General features: G+C 42.3%; 2 protein-coding genes across 10 annotated transcripts in view; one reads left to right on the top strand and one right to left on the bottom strand.

The window, feature by feature from the left end:
* ITFG1 (integrin alpha FG-GAP repeat containing 1) overlaps positions 1-10,712 on the bottom strand; it is a 120,956-nt gene extending 110,244 nt beyond the window's left edge. Inside the window, exons 1-5 of the mRNA XM_081015532.1 lie at positions 10,302-10,712; positions 7,277-7,349; positions 6,074-6,213; positions 4,766-4,823; positions 4,201-4,275 (exon numbers count right to left, since the gene is read on the bottom strand). Of these exons, the coding sequence (XP_080871658.1) occupies positions 4,201-4,275; positions 4,766-4,823; positions 6,074-6,213; positions 7,277-7,349; positions 10,302-10,512 (557 nt within the window). The 5' untranslated portion in view covers positions 10,513-10,712. The remainder of the gene's footprint in view (positions 1-4,200; positions 4,276-4,765; positions 4,824-6,073; positions 6,214-7,276; positions 7,350-10,301) is intronic.
* Positions 10,713-10,805: 93 nt separating this feature from the next.
* The window catches only part of PHKB (phosphorylase kinase regulatory subunit beta), a 142,000-nt gene continuing 132,306 nt past the window's right edge, over positions 10,806-20,499 (top strand). For 3 of the 9 annotated variants that reach the window (XM_081015505.1, XM_081015499.1, XM_081015500.1), the window contains exons 1-2: positions 10,845-11,005; positions 17,222-17,315. In XM_081015505.1, coding sequence (XP_080871631.1) covers positions 17,261-17,315 — 55 coding nt within the window. In that variant the 5' untranslated portion in view covers positions 10,845-11,005; positions 17,222-17,260. Of the gene's footprint in view, positions 11,006-17,214; positions 17,316-20,499 lie in introns of those variants that run through there. The other 6 variants (XM_081015506.1, XM_081015501.1, XM_081015503.1 and 3 more) reach the window with 4 other exon arrangements.

Below are 20,499 nucleotides of genomic sequence, written 5' to 3'. Positions count from 1 at the left end.
CTGGAGAGTACAATTTTGGCTACCCTTCTCTAAGGAGACAATTCAGCAAACTGCAAACAGCAAACCCACTACATGCCTAGTGGGAAGAGGATGAAATATATTATTCCCCCCTCCTTCTTTATTCCATACTTATTGGTTCTATTGTTCAGATTTTGCACCCACTGCTGTCCAAGTACGTTTCCCAAAAATGTCCTCTACATTTGACAGACACATGTTTCCGTTTCCAAATGGATAAAGACACCATCCTTGATAAGTCTGCATTAATTTTGTCAGAAGTTCCCTATGAACTTATACACTTTCCCCCTTAAAAGACAAAGCATGAAATGCAAAGGAGAGTTGTGCTCTTCACACACTGTAAGGAATTTATTATAATGTGATCCATAATATTCAACCTTTTATTTTTAACAACCATGCTACTTTCTACTAAAAATATTCCCCCTCACTGGGGATGGGGGGTGGAGAGGAAAGAGCAAGGAGACTTTTTTGTTCAAAAGCTGATAAAATCTTCCAACACAATCATTGCAAGGTTACGGTTGCTGTCATCCACACCCTTGAGGAATGTGCAGGCTTTGTTCCATAAGTCACAGTTTTTAAACAGAAGTCATCTTGATAAAAATGAAAGAGATTAATGGCCATAAAACTATCTCAGAAGGGCAGAAGAACTTCCCCCTAGACACTTAAAATGATTTCAACATCTAAACACTGTTTCTGTTTTCATAGTACAAAATAATTTGTCCTGTCAAAAACAGATGTTATAAACAGATTTCTGAGATGAAAAAATCAAGTCTTAAAAACAGGAAAAGGACAACAATCCATCTAGTTATCCTAATATAGATATATTAAATTACTGGGTGATTTACCTAAATGAGGGAATATTTTACCTTTTTATTGAAGAACAGTACTCTTAGCCTGAATGATACAAATAGGTTTCTTAATTAAAACATTTAAATGCCTGGGGACACAAGTTAGAAAAAGTGATGTACTGTTTCTATGGAAACAGTGGCATAATCTGATTGACTTCTCTAGGTCTAATGCGCTTCTCTTGACACAATAGCTAAAAAGCCCCAGGGAAGTGCAAAACACTTCACAACAAACCATTTCCTTTAGAGCTGATGAGCATCACCATTGATTACATATAAAACTGAAACATCTGTCAAAGGCTTCAGACACCTGGATTTATTCTGCACTCAGTACCCTTCCATATGTCTATCTTCCTACATACATCAAAATGTAATCCTGTCATCATACTCCGCAGTTCGCACAGCTACCAACAGGCTGCCCTGATCCATTAAGCCCAAAGAGCTTGTGGGAGTGGCTGGGTGCAGGGATACCAAAGAAGGATGTCAAAAACACCAGAACAATTAGTTCTAGCGCTTCATTAAAAGAAAGGTCTAGACCATGGGTAGGCAAACTAAGGCCCGGGGACCGGATCCGGCCCAACTGCCTTCTAAATCCGACCTGCGGACAGTCCAGGAATCAGCATGTTTTTACATGAGTAGAATATGTCCTTTTATTTAAAATGCATCTCTGGGTTATTTGTGGGGCCTGCCTGGTGTTTTTACATGAGTAGAATGTGTGCTTTTATTTAAATTGCATCTCTGGGTTATTTGCGGGGCATAGGAATTTGTTCATCCCCCCCCCCACCAAAGAAAATATAGTCTGGCCCCCCACAAGGTCTGAAGGACAGTGGACTGACCCCCTGCTGAAAAAGTTTGCTGAGCCCTGGTCTAGACTTACAGTAAAACAGCCTGCCATGTCTCCCAGCATTTACAGAAGCAGGATGGGCATCGCATCAAGGAGATGGTTTGTCCATGCCCAAGTAAATGTTCTTATGTTCTTTATACACAAAGCAGCAAACATCACTTTGTCCAGGACTTCCCATGACTTCACCTGACCAGATAAGGGCATAGGTGGCAATAGATAGTTCCCTTTTCTGTGCTCAGAGTCCAGCACCCCAGCCCACAGATATGGATAGCTTCAAAACAAGTCAATTAGCCTATATCAAAGCAAGTGAATATAAACATATATGAGCTCATTGTTACAACAACTACTTATTAACTGTGGGATTATATTGACTACTAAGATGGCATTTGCAGAGCTTCCAGAACAGTTTGCCTTTGGTTCAATGCATAGGCAGCCACAACAACTGCAGCATGACAAATGGCAAGCAGGTGAGCAAGGAAGTGGTATGGGTGGCAAGTGGCTCAGGAGAGCTGTTTAATGGAGGAGGGGGAGCTGTCAAGCACCGCCCTGCTCTGTTAAAGACACCTACAGCAAGGTTTAACACACAGGAAAAAGTGCTTCACATAGAAGTTTAGTAAGTTACTCTGTGATGTGCTTCCTCCCTCCTTTAAAATGGTATGGGGAATGGAGCGAGCTGTGTGTGTGGAGGGGTTTGGTTAGGTGGAGGGGAAGGGCAGTTAGCAAAGACGCAGCAGCCCCTAGTGTTCATATATCTCTCTAAAACGATGGAAACATTAAACAATTGATCATGTGAATTAATTTATTTAATAACCTGATTTAGAAAAGAAGAGCACATGTAAAAAATAGGGCACATGGCGCTATTTGATTTTCAAATAGAGCCACAACTTATTACCCAACTGATTTTTTAAATTACTATTAAAAGGATGATTTCTAGCAACATAATAGATAGCAAATATACAGTACTCCTAAAAAGAGGCATCCTCCCTTTCACAAACAGGAAAGGATGCCTCTTCTAAGATGATTTCCTCTAACAACAGGAGGAAGGAACCTGCAACTCAACTCCCAACAGCCCCAGCCATAGCAATTACTGCCTTATCTTGGTAAGCACAAGCGTTGTGCATTTATGCCTTCAACAAGTCAGCTCACACCAAGCTTCTACAATAGGCTTCTTTCCATCCTGCCATACTTTTCTCTATTGTTCCTAGTGACCAACCATCACAGACTTGTTCCATTGCAGTATTGTAAAGAAACACAGCAGTCAGGTGTAGAATCTAATTTGTTTAACAAGATTCAAGTAAACTAACAATTCAATTTTAATGGGAAAATGTATAGATTTAGATATTATTCTGAATAACAGACATTTGTGTTCATAATTTGTGAATATTGGTAATTTTGCATTTATAGTGTTTTGTAAAATTGATTTGATAAATAAAAAGAAACACAGCAGCTAGAGCTGAAACACGCAAAAAGTCATGCACCCTTCCACATTTTCAGCACAAAATTTTCCTCCAAGCTCTTGTTCGCATCGATCATGGTTTAACACCACCATCCACACCATTATATTATCATTTATGTTAGAGTCCTTTTACAAGGATCTGAAACCATTGTTTAAAGCTCATTTGCAAATCCTGATTAAGTGTGAAACTAACAATGGCAAGCATCATAGTGCAGAAGTAATTCTTAACTACTGCTCAAACAAACCGTGTAAGAATAGTCTTGTTGGATCAGACCAAACACCTGTCTAGTCCAGCATTCTCTTCCCTCAGTAGTCAGTCAAATGCCTTTGGGAGTCCACAAAAGAAGGAAAGTAGGGATTTGTATCAGAGAGCACATAATCTGCTCTCAATCACTTACAAGGCCTCCTTTTCGGTCATGATACAGGACAAGCGATAAAGATGCCAAAATGTGATAAAGCACGCATAAATGTTGATATGTAATGCTATGCCAAACCATTACTCAGTGTGAATGAGCAAATATGCAGGCTTCCAGAGAGGAGAATACGACCGCCTTGCTCCCCATCACTCAATTTGCTGTCACATTGTGCTGTAAAAAGTTGTGGTTTGGCTTTGCTCTCTCCAGACAAACCATAAGATGTAACCAAGATCTGTCCTATGACTTATGGCACATGGTTTGTCTAGAGAGTGCTAAACCACAAGCCGAGGTTCAGACAGCATGCCAAGCCAAACCATGGATCACCTCAGTGGCAAATGACTTGGAAAGAGCAAAGTGTCCGCAATCTCCCCTCTGGGAGTCAGGACACTTTCTCATTTGCACCAAGTGTTATGTGCAAATCAGGCTGGTGTGTCTACAGAGGCAATTATACACCGAATTCTACCTCCCTGTAAGCTCTAGTACCAAATGCATATCTAAAGCTCAGCTCAGTGCAAGCCCAAAATTCTGTCACAGCAGGAGGATTTATGACACCAATACTGTAAGACAGAAACTTATGACTCAACAATGCATCTTTTCAAAAAGTAATAAATGAATTCAGCTTACCTGCCAAGTAGTACCTGTGGCTTGTCAGAATCACTTGTAGCTCCAAATACATCAGGAATTAAGTCACCATTGAAACTGCAGGAGCAACAATGATAAGCTGAACTTTCCAGCTGCTCTGTCAATAATAGGACAATTCCTCCTCCTCTAAGTTTAATACTGCTTCCCCAAAAGTATGCAGAAGCTTAGAAAAATATGAAGCTGTCTTATAGCAAATCAGGTCACTGATCCATCAAACTCTGTATTGTCCACATTCAGACAAAGGCATCTCTTTACCTGGAGATGCAGCCAATTGAATTGGGACATTCTGCATGCAAAGCAGGTGTTCTGCCATTGAGCTACAGCCCTTTCTTAAAATCTGAAGAACAGAGGTTGGCTAAATACCACATTTTAAATGATTAGTACATTTACACTGCAATCCTATATATCCTTTCCTGGGAAAAAGTCCCACTGAACTCAATTGAGTTTATTTCAGAGTGGACACTGCACAGAGAGTCAACTATATTTTCTCTGTTTTATTCTAATTTACAGTTGTAAACTCTTCTCATAATAATGAACATATACTTACTCCATGATTAGTGGCTCATCATGAAATGTTTTATTTAATACAAACTTACGATTTACATCTGAAAAGAAAGAAAAAATACAGTTGTTAACCTCGGTTCTCTCAACTGCTAAGTATTTCAAGCATTCTGATTTAATTCTGTGGGCTGACTATTAATACAGTTCATTTAAATTAACACTTTTTAATGAGCTGATGTGCATGTAGCACTAAACCCGGAATGGGGAACCCCTTGGCCCACAGGACTTAATCCAGCCTTCTGGGTCTCCTCCTGCCCATGGGGAGCTGCTGAGTGGGAAAAGGGTTTTGATGTCATGCAAACTGAGCAACTGCAGTTTCTTTCTCGAGAAGAAGATACGCTGCCAGATCAAATCAGAGAGGAGTATATGAAAGCAGAGACATAGACTTGTGTTCCTTGCAAATATGCAAGAACTGTTCATAGATTTTATAACTGCATCCACACAATTTTCTGGATGCAGCTACATTTTGCGGCTCTGAATAGTTGTTAAGGCAGTACTTGCTGTTCAGTTGTGCATTGACATTATTTGCATTCTTCTGCTGGGATTAAGGAGTCCCTTTTGTTTTTTGTGCAGTCACAAAAGAAAGTGTTAGAGAGGATTTTTCTCCCCCTCTAAAACTTACCAGATTTTTTTTTTAACAATGTCCTTGGAAAGAGAAACAGGAGTGCAGTTGCTAAGAATTAAATATATGCCCTTTGTTTCCATAGATAGCAGTCTGAGTGTGTGCGTGCATGAAGGTATGAGACAGAGACTGTGTGAGGATCTGGCTCCACACATTACTTGAACATATATCTCAATAGTCTAATCGTGTATCAATATCCATTACGTGAACCCTTATTGCTACATTACAGAGTGAAGGAAGTCATAAAATTGTTGTCTATTGACTGTGTGCCTAGAAAGGTCAGATGTGAACTAGGCATATTCACTCTACCCCAAAACAATAGTGGTGTATGTGTGAACATAGGAAGCTGCCTTATATCAAACCAGACAACCTGTCTGTCTATCTATCCAGGGTTTCAGACAGTGGATTTTCCCTGTCCTACTTGGAAATGGCTGGGACCTGGACCTGGAAACTTTTAGATGTGCTCTACCATTGACCCATGGCCCTTACCCATGTGTGAAGGTACCGTACCCATAGGGCCCTTGAACACATGGAAGTCAATGGTGGCATGAGCAAGTACGACACTAACTCTCCAACCCCCTCTCCATACACGCGAACAGGGCAATGGCTAGACATCCTTCAGGACTGAACTTGATGATTACTTTCTAGAAATTTTAAAATGGTATTGCCTACCTAAAGTTTGATTATTTCCCCAGAAAATTAAAACTGATAGGTCAGCGTTAGGTTGTTTTTGAGGACGAGTTGTCAGGAGGACATCCATTTGTGAATCACCATCATAATCACCAGGAACCACACTGGTTATCACCACATTTCTAAAATTAAAAAAGGTAAAGTATTGTTAATTACTTAGTGCGTGGTTGCAAACAATCATGCTTCCTTTAACAGCGATTTGCACATAATTCTTGCACATAATTCCTCTTCTAATGCAGCACAATATTTGAGCTTATATCATTCTCTATATTCTGCCCACAAAACTCTTGAGGTGTTTCCAACTGCTGAATCTATTTCATGCTTTTAAAATAGGGCTTAATAAATTGCTTCCACATAGAATATAGACTCAAAGGTGAAACCCTGGACAGAGAAGGAGCGAGTGGAAAAGAAGGACTGTCATCATAAAGCTTTTGAAAGATAAATAGAAAGTTTATTATGGCATACATTAGGCAAATGGAAGGGCTAACATCCATTCCAAAGTCTACCAATGGAGCCAGTGTCTCTACCTTGGCTCACATTTGAACAGGGTCCTTCCAGTTCCCTGCACTAACCAAGAATGATCCCCTGAGTAACACTTGGTGGTGCACAGGATTCTTTTCTACGTGTCACACACAAGGAGATAAGAGGCATTCCTAGAATAAGTTCCCCAAAGGCCCTCCCCCACAAAAAATGCTTCAGCTGGGTTTAAAATGAGGAAAAATTAAACATGCCCTTGTCTGTAGCATAAGAAAGAAGCGGAATATTTTCTCAGTAATTTTTCACAAACTAATGGCAATGCCAGTATACAAAACTGCAATCCTAAACAAACTTATTGGACAGTAATTTCCATAACAAACATGTTCACGATTGCTCTGCCCAATTCTGAATGTAAAGCATCATTTCTAGTCTACAAGCCACTAATTATGAAGGTTATCACATATCAGGTTACCACAAGTTTCCTATGTGCAAATCACAAAACCACAAGCCACAACCTTCAGACTTAAGTCCCATGGTAAATAAATTCAGCATTTGGACAGTTCATTTAAGTTCAGCAATCAGACAGTTATAACAAATAGCACACAACAGCCTTTTGGAAAGGCTTATGCCTGTTCTGATGGGATGAGAACAGAATTCAATCTGCTATATATCAGATGTATTTAACATTCCTTATAAAGAGATACTTACGTTAATAATAATTTGACTTTGGGCTTAAAATAGGGTTCTTTTTGGTCTGCCAGGAAAATATTTAATTCACCATCTGAAAACCAAAGAAAAACATGACTGTAGTCTAAAATGAAAACATCAGATCAGGAACTGTCATGTAAAACATGGTTTCTGAACGATCCTCTGGGAAACCTGTTCCACAATAACTCATCTGTTGCGTGTCTAGACCCTGCAGCCATCCCCTCGTAAAGAATAAGACACCAGGACACAGACATTACGTTAATGTTATTGGGCAAATTTTGGCCACAACTTTATTGATTACAGACTGTGAGTGGTATTGGCTTAAGCATTGAATGGACCCGATTATCTGACTCCTGCCCGTTGTGCAGGAAGTCCAGTAAGGGTAAACCACCAGAAAGGGGAGCCCCGTTGATGCAGACCAATTTGAGCTCCCCCAGATGTTCCCGGTGGGGTCATGTCATGGCCCTAGCCCTGCCCCGGGCTTCGGACAAGATTCACCCCCCCCGATTCCTTTAACGGAATACCCTTAATATTGGAGGGGCAGATGATGGCCACACCTCCCCTTCCCCATCATAAGGTCAAACAATGCCTAACCACAAAACCTTACAAAGTTGTGACGATTGCTATAAGGTAGGTGAAAACCAAATGGCCCCATGCCAATTTTGCCAAGTGGAAAAAATCCTACCAGGCCCCTCAATGGTGACCAATCAAGGTCCATAGCAAGGCGAACGAAAACGAAACCTGAAAAGAGGGAGGGAGGGTGGGAGTTTGAAGAAGCGAGCCAAGAGGAAGCCCTCTGGCTCGCACCTCAGCTTAAATGGTCCCAGCCACCGGATTGGCTGGCTGGACGATGACGTGGCCAAGATACCCTGGGCAACATGGGACTTCATCCCCAGCCCCCAGAGGAGAATGGGTTGCCATGTGGTCCACCGCAACTCCTCCCCACAGTGAAGTGGAGTAGACTTAAGGAACCCTAGAGTAAGTGTCGTATGCTTTACATAACTTTCTAGCGTAAGTGTACACACGTGTGCACACACACACACACAGTTCACAAGGCACACTGCCAGCTCTGCTAGACTTTCACTCTTTCTCTATACAAAGTGGGAGAGTGCCCCTAGAACAGACCTAGCACTCCCATGAATGCTGCAGGAAAATATAAGTAATGATGAACAAACTTTTCCAGGGAACCTTGTTCAGCATTACTAAACCTCTCACTGAGTAAGCCCTAGGTTCCCTGGAACAAAGTTTGAAAACCACTGTTGCACTATAGTGAGATACACACACAAACACACACACCCCAGGTCTAAATGTAATGCCAAATCATACTTTGTCTTTACATGAACATGTCTAACTGGTCTACATGCTCAGGTCAACATGCTCCCACTCATTTCATAAATTGTTTCCCTCCCTCCTTTCATGGTTCTCATAAAAATTAGACTTTTGTTTTGCCTCAAAAAGAAAACTATGAATTGAAAAATATCATGGTTTCAATTCTTGTTTGAAGGGCAAGCACAAACCATAGTGTTCTGGTTAACACAAAACTGTAAGCTATGGTTTGCCTAAAAAGAGGTAACTGCTGCATGTGAAGGAAAGTGAGTTTGGCTTCACAACTGAACTACTTCAAAGTCACATCTTTCTTTATCTGGGCATTATTAATCTTATCTTGCGTTATGCAGTTTCCTATTTCAATATGTTTCTTATCAGTTACAAGGGTAACAGAGACATATCTTGACAAATCTTGTTCTTTATTACTACAAAGACAATTGCCTGCTATGAATTTATACAGAACACGAAAACCTATGAAACTTACAGAATTCTAGGCAGAAAAGTTGCTCTAACCATGCTGCTGGGCTTCAGTATACAACAAAAGCCCATCCCAACTACTTCTATTAATTGTGATTTAGTCTGGAATCAACTACCAAGTTTGAGGCATGCTGCAGACATGTGAGTTGTATTGAGTCATTAGGGCGTGGCATGCATGAGGACCAATAAACAACAACAGGTTTCTTTCACCAGCTCAGAGCTTTCCACCCTAAAGCCAACACTCCTTTTGTAAACACAGAATTCACTTCATATCCACAATTGACAGACATGGGGCTGCTCAAGCCATGCTCTACTTGGCTCTAGTCAGAGTAAACCTATTGAAATGAATGCACCTAACTCTACCTATATGTTCTATTTTATACGGTCGTCAAATGTCTGTAAAACAATCAAGTGGTATATAAATTGTTAAAAAAGAAACAAAACTTAGCTATGCCCATTCATTTCAGTAGGTCTACTGTGATCAGAACTAACAATGTAAACAACCCTTCACCATTCTTTTGGCAGATCCATTGCAACTGATTAATCTACTTGCCACTTGCCTGGGTCCAACACCGCCCCACCCCCAGGTCCTTTGCCTCCCCAGGTGAGAGGTGGGCCACTAATGGAGAGAGGAGACATAGCTGAAAGCTGGGCAATATCTCTACCATACAGTGTATAAAAGTTCATCGTGATTAGTTTCTGCAAAACATCCTTTGGGAATAATAATCAACCCCCGCCCAAAAAAGTTTTGTGTACTACCATTTTGTTTCCATCCATGTTGGGTATAATTCTCTCTCCTGCTTCAGTCCAAGCTGCTCAATCAGGTTAACTTATATGCATTTCCCTTCTGTATTTACTGACTTCACGATTACTTCCAATTGTTCTTAATATAACAAGTAAATGACATGTCAGTGCTTATTTGAATGTTTTAAAAGCAGTTGCTGCTGATAATACCGTGGTCTTACCCTCTTTTGTCAATCGCTCTGTGGTTTTGTTTTGTTTTGTTTTGGCAATCAAGTACAGTAGTGTTTAAATTTGATGAAGTAACATAGATAAATAAAAAAGATATTTATGTGGTGTGTTGCACGAGGGATGCTGTAAGCACAGCTGTGGAGAAGTGGCATACAAATAAACGGATGATGAAGAAGATGAGGATAATGTTGATGTCAAGCCCACCCCGACCCAGCCAAGGTCCGCCCTCCCGCCTCGCCTCCCTCCTCACCTCCCCTCAGCACGAAAAGGTCCGTCTGCTTGTCGGAGTTGAAGTCCCCGAAGGCGGCCAGCGTCCCGTAGGCCTGGTTCCCGAAGAGCTGGGACGTGACATTCTGCAGGGCCCAGCCGGGCCTCGCTCCCACCAGGAGGGACGAGAAGAAGATGAGGAAGGGGGGGAACGGGAGGCCCCTCCGCGGGCGGCAGCAGCAGGGAGCCCTCATCGCGCACGGGCAGCAGCAGCGCCAACAAACCGGGTCCTCCTCCTCCTTGCCACCGCGACCACCAACATCACTTACAGCCCCATCCGCTGAGGCGAGGAATGTCAGGAAAGTGGGGGGAGGGGGGAAGAGAGAGAAGAACCACCGTGAAGCGAGAGGGCGGAGGGGGCGCGCCTGTCACAATCCCGACCGGCTTCCGGGTTCGCTTTACGACAGCGTCGCGTCCGCTCCCTGCTTCACGGCCCGCGCGCCCTTCAGCCCGCATGCGCCGCAGGGAGCGTTTACGGCCAGGCCGGGCAACCGCTCAACCGCCTGCCTCGGGAGTTGGGGCGGGGGAAGGGAGAGTCCGGGTCTGTGAGGCGAGCGCCAGAGCCGAGCTCCGAGGCTTCCTCTGACGGCTCGGCCGCCGCCGCCGGTCCTCCCCTCGCCATGGCGTCCGCTCTGGCCGACGTGAGCTGGAAAGTGCTGGAGCTGAGGGCCCGCTCCAAGCGTTCAGGTCTGACCTCTGCCCCACTCGCCTGCCCTTTCGCCTCCTCAGGGGGAAGGGGAACCGCGCTTGTTTTGCCTGAGGCTGTGAGGGCGGCGGGTGTCGCTTGACTGGACTGCCGCCCACCCGCCTCACCCACCCCGCTGCTCTGGCTCCCCTCCCTGCCCCTGCTGCTTCTTCCTTCTCCTCGGCCCTTGCCTTTCTCTTTTCCTTCTCCCTCGCCTCAACTAGCCCAGCGCTCTGTTTCCAACAGCGGACGTCCCAGCCAGATGTCTGCCCGACAGGAACCTCACCTAGCAGGGAGGCAGAGGCAGAGCACCTGCCCTCAGTGCCTGACATTTGCAGCTATACTACCCCTGAATGTGGAGGTTCCGTGCCTAAGAAGATGCCCATCGCTGAGACAAACCCTCTTGGCTCAGTGTTGCTACTCTAGGGGTGGGGGAACTTGCGCCCCACGACATGTTGCTGGGCTGCAACATCCATAGTTTTCGGCTAGGCCTGGGTGGTGGTGGTGGTGAGGGTGGGAAGCTGATAGGTGTTTGTCACCCAGCAACACCTGAGGGCCACAGGTTCCTCGCTCCTGGACTGCTCTGACCCGCAGCAGATTTCCAGGGTTTTAGGCAGGAGTCTTCTAGTCTTCGCTGGAGTTGGTAGGGATTGAATCAAGAACGCCTGCATGAAAAATAGGTGCTCCGCCACTGAAAGAAGGATGAAGGCCTTTCTCCTAAAGTAAAAGGGACCTGCTGAATCAGGTGAAGGTCACTGTCCAGTTTAATGCACCGTTTAATCTGCTGCATGCTTACTCAAAAGTAAGTCATGTTAAGATCTCACGAAACTCAGTGGTACATACTTACCTGAGTCAATATGCTCAGCATGGTTGCCATCTTACGCACTTTGTTTTCTGGAAGCATGCTGTAAGGGACACAGTCTTGTCCTAAGAAGCCCACAAGCAGGCCATGAAGGAAACAGCCCTCCCTTTCTCTTCCCATATCTAGTAGTCCCCTGTCTGAGTTAGCTGTTATGGTCAATGACTGTTGATTAAACTCATTCTCCATAGCTTTGTCTAATCTCACTTTAAGTCTTCTAAGACAGGGGCTATCACATCTTGTGGCAGTTAATATCTGCCTGTTCTGAACTGTAGTATTATAAGAGGAGAAAAACTTTACTTTGCTCACTTCCTCCACAATGTGCATGTTTTTACAAACCTCTGACGGCTTGGCTAAAACAACAACAACAACAACAACAACACAGATGTTTTAGCCTCTTCCTCATAGGAGAGGTGCCCTTAGTTTTCACAGCATGGAGATAAAACATAATCTCCCAGTAATGTTGCACATTTAAGCAATGGCTAAAGACAAAAGGATGCGGGTGGCGCTGTGGTCTAAACCACAGAGCCTAGGGCTTGCCGATCGGGAGGTCGGCGGTTCAAATTCCCACAGTGGGGTGAGCTCCCGTTGCTCGGTCCCTGCTCCTGCCAACCTAGCAGTTTGAAAGCACGTTAAAGTGCAAGTAGATAAATAGGTACTGCTCCAGCGGGAAGGTAAACAGCATTTCTGTGTGCTGCTCTGGTTTGCCAGAAGCGGCTTAGTCATGCTGGCCACATGACCCGGAAGCTGTACGCTGGCTCCCTTGACCAATAAAGTGAGATGAGCGCCCGCAACCCCAGAGTTGTCCGCGACTGGACCTAACGGTCAGGTGTCCCTTTACCTTTACCTTTAAAGACAAAAGGTGACAACCTCCCCCTCCCTTGTTTTTTAAGGACAGGGTCTTGTACAAGAGCTTCAAGCTAAGTAGAAGTGCATCAGATGTGGCTTTCCCTCATCATCACATGCAGTGACATGGGGACGAGCTAATGGGGGAAAGCATCACAGTTTTATCTCTTCTGTCACATAGATGCTGAAGACACAGAAACTCTGGCACAGCAGAATTTAGAAGTCCTAGACTCTTCAACTTTTCTTCTTCTTCCCCTGCATAACTGAAGGCAGAGGTTGAAGCATCTCTCTCCACCCACCCCACTTTTCTTTACCTTCAGAGTTGTCCTTTCTTTGTCACCCTCATAATACGGTTTTCCCTGTGTTCTCCCCCCCCCCCATGATTTGGCCTCTCAACTTTTCCAGCACCCTCAAATCCTCCTCCTTCCTCTTCCCTTCACTACATGCTCCGTTTCCCACTGTTCTCACTTTCCCTGGTCCATCAACAACCTTTCCCTGCCTCAGCTTGTAGCTATTTTTGTCTTGCTTGTTCCATCTGGCAGCTTTGCAAGTCACTTGAAAAGGCGGCAGCAGCTCTGGCTGACACTGAAGATGCAAACTCTGCTGTTGCCTGTTTATATTTCTCCCTGTGGCTCTGTTATAAATATCACTAATAAAAGTCTTAAGAGAAAGTTTAGCAGAGGCATGTGTTGGGTCTCAGTAACTTGCATAATTTCTTGCATGTGTTCAGCTGCATCTTGCCTTGTTTCTGTGCAAGTTTCTCAACTTTATGGGTACACATCAAAATCTTGTATTAAATTTGTAGTTCCTTCCCTTGAGAAGAGAAAACTAAGTTTTCTACCACCAACCACTCATGCCGATTGCTTTGTAATAGTGATGATCCCTACAAATAAATTTGGTCAGTAAATGACTATCATTTGGGCTTGATGTTTGAAATTCACTTTATCCAGTGATGAGTGACTTTGCTACTTATTTCATTTAATTAGATAGTTAAATTTCAAATCACTTCTAGGGCCATGTACTTCCAGAACAAAGTCCTGTTGTGCACATTGTAAATACCGTATTTTTCGCTCTATAAGACGCACCAGACCACAAGACGCACCTAGTTTTTGGAGGAGGAAAACAAGAAAAAAAATATTCTGAATCCCAGAAGCCAGAACAGCAAGAGGGATCGCTGCGCAGCAAAAGCAGCAATCCCTCTTGCTGTTCTGGATTCTGGGATAGCTGCGCAGCCTGCATTCGCTCCATAAGACGCACACACATTTCCCCTTACTTTTTAGGTGGGAAAAAGTGAGTCTTATAGAGCAAAAAATACGGTAAGTAGCCTACTGCACACATCATTGTGTTAGACAAGCTAATAAACATTAATGTGTTCTTAAATTATTATTACCTTGAACAATTATTATGTTTCCCTTGATTTGCTTGTTCTATTACAACACACTTCAGAACATGACTTTTCAATTATTTACCTGACAAATAGTATAGAATAGGCTATAGTGACTCTACAAATGATAGTTTAAAATTCAGTGCTAAAGCAAAAGTAAATAAGGTAGATACCCTTTCTTTCCCCTCACATTTTGTATTTGACCTATGAAGTTTTGTTTGAATCCTAAGGCTGGCTGGCCCAAACTGCAGTAAGAAAATATCACAGAGAGCACCCATTTTCTACAATACATACGCTAACCTAACTTTCATATGGCAGTATACATGCTTATGGATATATGTTTTCATTGCCAAACCTGACCAGGTGTAAATTGATCTATAACCAATGACTTGCACCCCAGACTTAACCTTACATGACGCTGTATGTGAAATTTCCACTGAAAGTACTATATGCCCACCAGCTAATCAGAGGTGTTCACCATTTCAGTACAAAATATCAACATTCAGAGTTGGGAAGCTTTTGACTGCTAAGAAATTATGCTCTGGCATGAATTTAAAACATTTCCCAGGCCTTTCCAAAAGTGTTTCAACATTCCATCTTTTGAGCTGAATGTGCTCCCAGTCTGCCTTAAAGGAGTGTTGCCAGATCAAGTATAAACTTAGGCTCTAAAAACTGCAAACATGTTTTGATTTGGATTTATTTGATTATAAATAGAAGTTTGTGATTATCTAATTGTATTGTGTGCAAGGAAGAAAACTGCTGGGAATTTTAAAACAGATCATTTAAATTATGCTAATAGGTGTCCTGAAAACATCGCTGAGGTCAAAAAGTATTTATATAGGCACAATAATTTATGCACAAGAATACCTGGCAGTACATTGATATTGTGTTAAAATGTTGCAAACCTTTTGACCATTACTGACTCAGTACAGTATATGACAAGTGAAAACTTACATTTTCTTTGGATTGGGGCACACATTTTACTATAGTACTTTAAAAAAATGCCACAAGTATGGCAAAAAGTTATTTTAACCAGCATAATACATAGATGGTACACAGTACATTTTTAAAAATACATTTTTTACCAAATAGTTTATCAACCAAAAATAGCTGACCATATTAAAATATATGGTAATAAATAGGAAAAGTGTATTCGTAGAATCACAGAATTGTAGAGTTGGAAGGGAACTCAAAGATCATCTAGTCCAATGCAGGAATCCCTTCAGTCCTGGCAAAACTGGATGAATGAACAAACAGTATAGCTGAGAGTGATCCACTAGTTGGTGAGGTTCTCAGAGACATGGAGCCTATGGCCAATGGGGGAACAGGATCATAGCTTCCTTACTGCCAGATATGCATATTTCTTGTATTTGAGCCTGAATAGTATGTAGTTGATCTCTACAATTTTGGGTGCTGCTGAATGTGGTTATTTCTAGGATTAAATACGTATTCTTGCAGCACAGCACCCTCAGTGTATGCTGTAGGCCACAAGAAACATATTAATGCCAAGTTCCATGCCATGTCATTGAGACTGTCGTGTACATGCCTTGCTAAAATTCAACTTGGGTCATATTTTGGCACATAACCACAAGCCTAGTTATTAGAGCTGCTTCTGCTAGCCACTATGTGCTAAGGTGATCATGGGAGTAGACCCAAGTTTAACTAAATGAAATTTTGAGTATGCCCCTCTTCAATGTAGATAATTAAATTTAATTAAACAATTTAAAAAAATAGAAACCGGCCCTGTTCATGTGTTCTACAGAAGTGTTAGGCCAACATGTGATAGAAGAGAATGAGGACAAGTGTGCTAGATCTGCTCTGTATCCCTCCACAAACTGGAATGCTAATTTCTGAAGCAGGGAGCTTTCTCTATTCATGTAGGTTCCTGCACAGTGAAGAACACTGATTTTCAGGGTTCTAAATTTCTCAGAAATCAGACACTGGTAGAGTACACTCCCTGTTTAAGAAGTTATCCCTACAACATTTGGAGAGCAAAGGGAGTTGGGGCTAACTTGCTTGTCCTTGCTTCTCCCTGCATGTTGATTTAACCAAGACACTCTTCTGCAATGTAAGAATATGTAAACTGAGTTGTGTAGAACCCTTTATCAGACATAATAGAAAGGAGGTTGCTACCATAGATACTACAAATCCAAAACAAATGCATTATGTAATAGAGACAGTGCTATCTACAAATACTGGAGTTAATCTGTGTCCTTCATATGCTAGTATCTGGCCTGATGAAGAATTGTGCTTAATTAAAACCATTGTTTACACAGAAGGATGCAATAAAAGTTGCAGCGTATACAGTCCTGATACTGTAGAATCAATTGCTTCCCAAATTGTCATCCACATTTTCCAAATTCATACAGAACAGACACATTCCTTTATATTTTTCTGTATCCAAGAAACAGAGGAATTGCCAGTGTTTATATTTATGATTTTTCTTGTATTCCTTTTAGCACTAATTTCCCCAAAAGTGAGTTGGGAACAGTCACCAGGTTGCTGAAACCTTGTTGAATTTTAAGTAGGATATTATAAATGAATGTGTTATATCTAAAATAGGGTTGACATAACCCTATGGCGAAATCATCAGATGAAATCTGAGCCAGTACAGAAACGTACTGAACAAATTTGAAATCTGTTGTTGGGTACGTTAATGAAAAGCTTCAAAACTCTATAAAAGCAATATTGTATTGAAAAATGTGTATAATTGCATACTATTTTGGTTTAGAACAATTATATGTTTCATTAAGCAAAGAATAAATGCATTTCGTTCGGACCTGGAATTTATTTCAACTTAGTGGAGGATTTCCCCCTCTCTTTGTTGTAAATATCCAATATTATCTGGCATAATAAGATATGTTAATGTCAAATAACATTCTTGTTATAGAACAGTAGGCTGACATTATGTAAAAGTAGGTAATGGTACTTCAACCAGAGAGATTTATTGAAAATTATGATATAGGAAAATTAAGTTTTGCAGTAGAGGGAAAACATAAAATATAATGAATCTAATTGTCCTCTTTATTGTACGCTGCATCATGTTAATAACTCTGCTAACACTGCTTTTGCTTAATTCAAAGCTGATTGCCTCTAACCCTCACTAAATGTTTTCAAAAATTGCTGTAGCTTAGCCTGAGACGGTTGTGATTAGCTGCAGAGCTTGAAATGGCCACTTTGGATGCTGTCAGAACCACCTCTGCCCGTGTATTCTCATGGTCTGGTAAGTGTGCTGACCTCGTACAGGTCACTTGTTTTTGTTTTTAAGGCTTGTGTGTGTTACTGCTTGTTAATGCACCTTTGAATTATTAGCATAAGAAGAGCTATAATGTGTGCTAATGAGGGCTGTGGGTGAGCTTCCTTGTACTGGCCCCTTGCCTTTTGGAATGATCTTTCCTCTGAGGTGCAACTTGGGTGCGGACATGCCTCATCTTTCTGGCTTTTGGGAAAGGGTGAGGTATCCTACACACCTGAATTTCTGTTTTTGCTGCTGGTCATATTGGTACAATAATTTAATTTTATACTATGTCTTACATAGTTTTAATTTTAATGTTTTTGGTTTGGGCTGCATATATTTCCACCCTTGGTCCTTTTGGTGAAGTATGAATTATAATTTTTTTGTTCAGTCTGTCAATAATAAACATTGTGCCTGTCAATTTTGAAGCAATTTTGAGCTGTCTTTTGTACTGCCAGGCAGGGTTGGCCTATCCATGAGGTGGGATGAAGCAGCTGCCACAGGTGGTAGAAGCCCCCACATTGGCACCACTGTGGTGCCCAACCTGCCCCCTGTTTATGCTGCTGGCAGAGAAGCAGCAGCGGCAGAGGCAGTGTGGCATGGTGTTGGTGTTGGTGCTGGCAGCGACAGCAGAGTGGGGGGCACCTCTCATTTCACCTCATGTAGCAAAAAGGGACTTGCTGCGCCTGTCACAGCAATTAATGGTCAAAGCGGTTTTAGTATCACCACCCGCCCCTACCTCACTCCACAGCCAAGAACCACATGCCCATGATTCCCCTTTCTTCCCATTACTGGGTGCTCCAGGCTTTCAGTTCCTTGTTGGGAGCTATTGCTACTGACTGTTTATGGCTGCTCTGGTAGATGTTGCACAATTGCTTGTCAATGTGAGATTTGCCAGGGTTTGGCAGTTTGGTTGGGAAATGAGGCAGCCATGTAGGAATTTGTGGATCTTGCCCTGTGTGTCTGATCAGATTTGTAAACTTCTTGCAAAAAGAAACTGTCAGTGAATATATAGACGTATCAAGCTACATTTAAAATAAGGATTTCAGAAATAAGGATGCTTTACTCCTTTCAGCACGCTGAATAATTTCCCCCTTTCTAAGAGAGAGAAATATGAATATTGCTATTGCATTCTTAGCCATAATAATCTGAAGCAGCAAGAGCACAAAGTGTTCTGTTCACTTCAGTGGCTACCATCAAGAGAGATGCATCTGGGGGGTGTAGGGCTATCAACTACAGAGGTTTGTGCACAGTATGCAAGTTCTTACAGCATTGCTGGAGGTTTTCGAAAAGCTTTAGGTAAAAAAGTCCAAATACATTAATGTTCATTTTTATAGCACACACACACATTGCACTAGCAGGACAAGTTCTCAATCACCTGTGAAGCAAAACCACATGATCAGTAATATAACAATGTTTCTTCTTTTGTGCTCATATGCATTGCCACAAGCGGTAATGATGCTTAAGATCATGAGAAGAGCCCTGTGGATAAGACCAGAGATCCTTTCAGTCCAGTATCCTGTTTCCCACAATGGCCAACATGATGCCTATGGGAAGCCCTCAAGCAGGGTATGAGAAAAATAGCCTCCCCCTTGCCTTTGCTCTTCAGCTGCTGGTATTCAGTGACATACCACCTATGAATTTTGAGGTTCCATCATGGCAAATAGCCAATGATAAACCTATTTTCCACAAATCTCCATCCAAGCTTGTGACAGGGAATTTCATAATAAAGTTCTGTGTTATGTGAAGAAGTACTTTCTTTTGTGGCCTGTGTCTCCTGCTAAGTTGTTCCATTGGATGACCCAGAGATGTGGTGTTATGAGAAGGAAGAAAACTTCTGTCTGGCCATTTTCTGCATAAGAACATAGGAAACGGTCATATACTAAGTCATACCATTGGTCCATCAAGCTCAGAACTGTCAGCACTGACTGTCAGTGGCTCTCCAGTATCACAGACAAGATTCTTTTCTAGCCCCACCTTGGGGATGCTGGGGATTGAAACTGGCATCTTTTGCATGCAAAACAGTTGCTCTGCTACTGAGCTATGGTCCTTTCCCCATGCATAATTTTATAAATCTCACTAATGTGTCCTAGCTGCCTTTATTTCTGAACTAAAAAGTCCTGGTAGTTGTAGCCTTCCGTCATAAGCTTTATTAAGTTTGTTCTATGAGGCTAGTACAAAATTGCAAAATTAGCAGTGTAATTTTAGACTGTCATTGGAATTACTGTGAGCCTTGTGATGAAATGATTCATTAGCTGAAATGGTTGGGTCACAGTTCTAGACTGTAAATTGAATTTTGCATAACATACAAGACAGTAGGGCTCATTTGCAGTTGTAGCCTATACCCACACAACAGTTGACCACTCAGCTTTAGCTAATAAGTAAACCAGTCATTTAGGCAATATACAGTAATATCCTTAGGTAGTCATGTGTGGATGAATTTGCCCAGACATGTAACTATGGGAGGATAACATGCCTTGTCACGGAATAATGAAGGATTTTACATTATGTTGTCAGAATAGCATGAAAAATGGAGAGTTATAAACAATTTTAGTTGTTTGGTGAATTCCAGTTTGTTAACATAGCATGTTACCTTTAACAATAACAGGAAACATTTAAAACTGTGAATACATTTTTAGAGCAACCCAAACCACAAACCACCATGCTGGAGGGATTTGGATGGGGCAGAGGTATCTCTCTGTCTGACTATTGCTAACCATGCTGGCTTCTGCTGTTATGGAAGATCTTCCATTGACAGAAAACCCCATCAATGAGGAATGCCCCAATGTGCCTGGCTAACGTGTGGGTGGGCAGAAGCTGGCAGAAACCCTGGAAGATCCTGTGGCGACCCTGCTGCCAGCATGTGATGATAATTGACCCAATCTGAACCTGAGACTGATGCAGCAAAGGGGCATTTTATTCCTTCTGGTCTGTCTTTTGCCCTGGCTGGTCCAAGTCCTGGGGCTGTGGATGTAATGCTGATGGTGCCATTTCAATGAACCCTGCTGTTGTTGGCCAGATGTTAGGATAGCACCCTTAGTTTAGTAGCAGGTGATTTTTATCCTCAGTCTTTGATGGCAGACACTGAGGAAAATATGGTTGCAATTTGACATAATGCTGTGCAGTCACTGTGTGCTGTTGCACAAACCAGCCATTCACAGCTCCAGCTGTT

This window comes from Podarcis pityusensis (genome assembly GCF_964106645.2).
Source record: "Podarcis pityusensis genome assembly, chromosome: 8".
NCBI classification, from domain to species: Eukaryota; Metazoa; Chordata; class Lepidosauria; order Squamata; family Lacertidae; genus Podarcis; species Podarcis pityusensis.
This window is presented reverse-complemented; position numbering and strand designations above follow the sequence as displayed.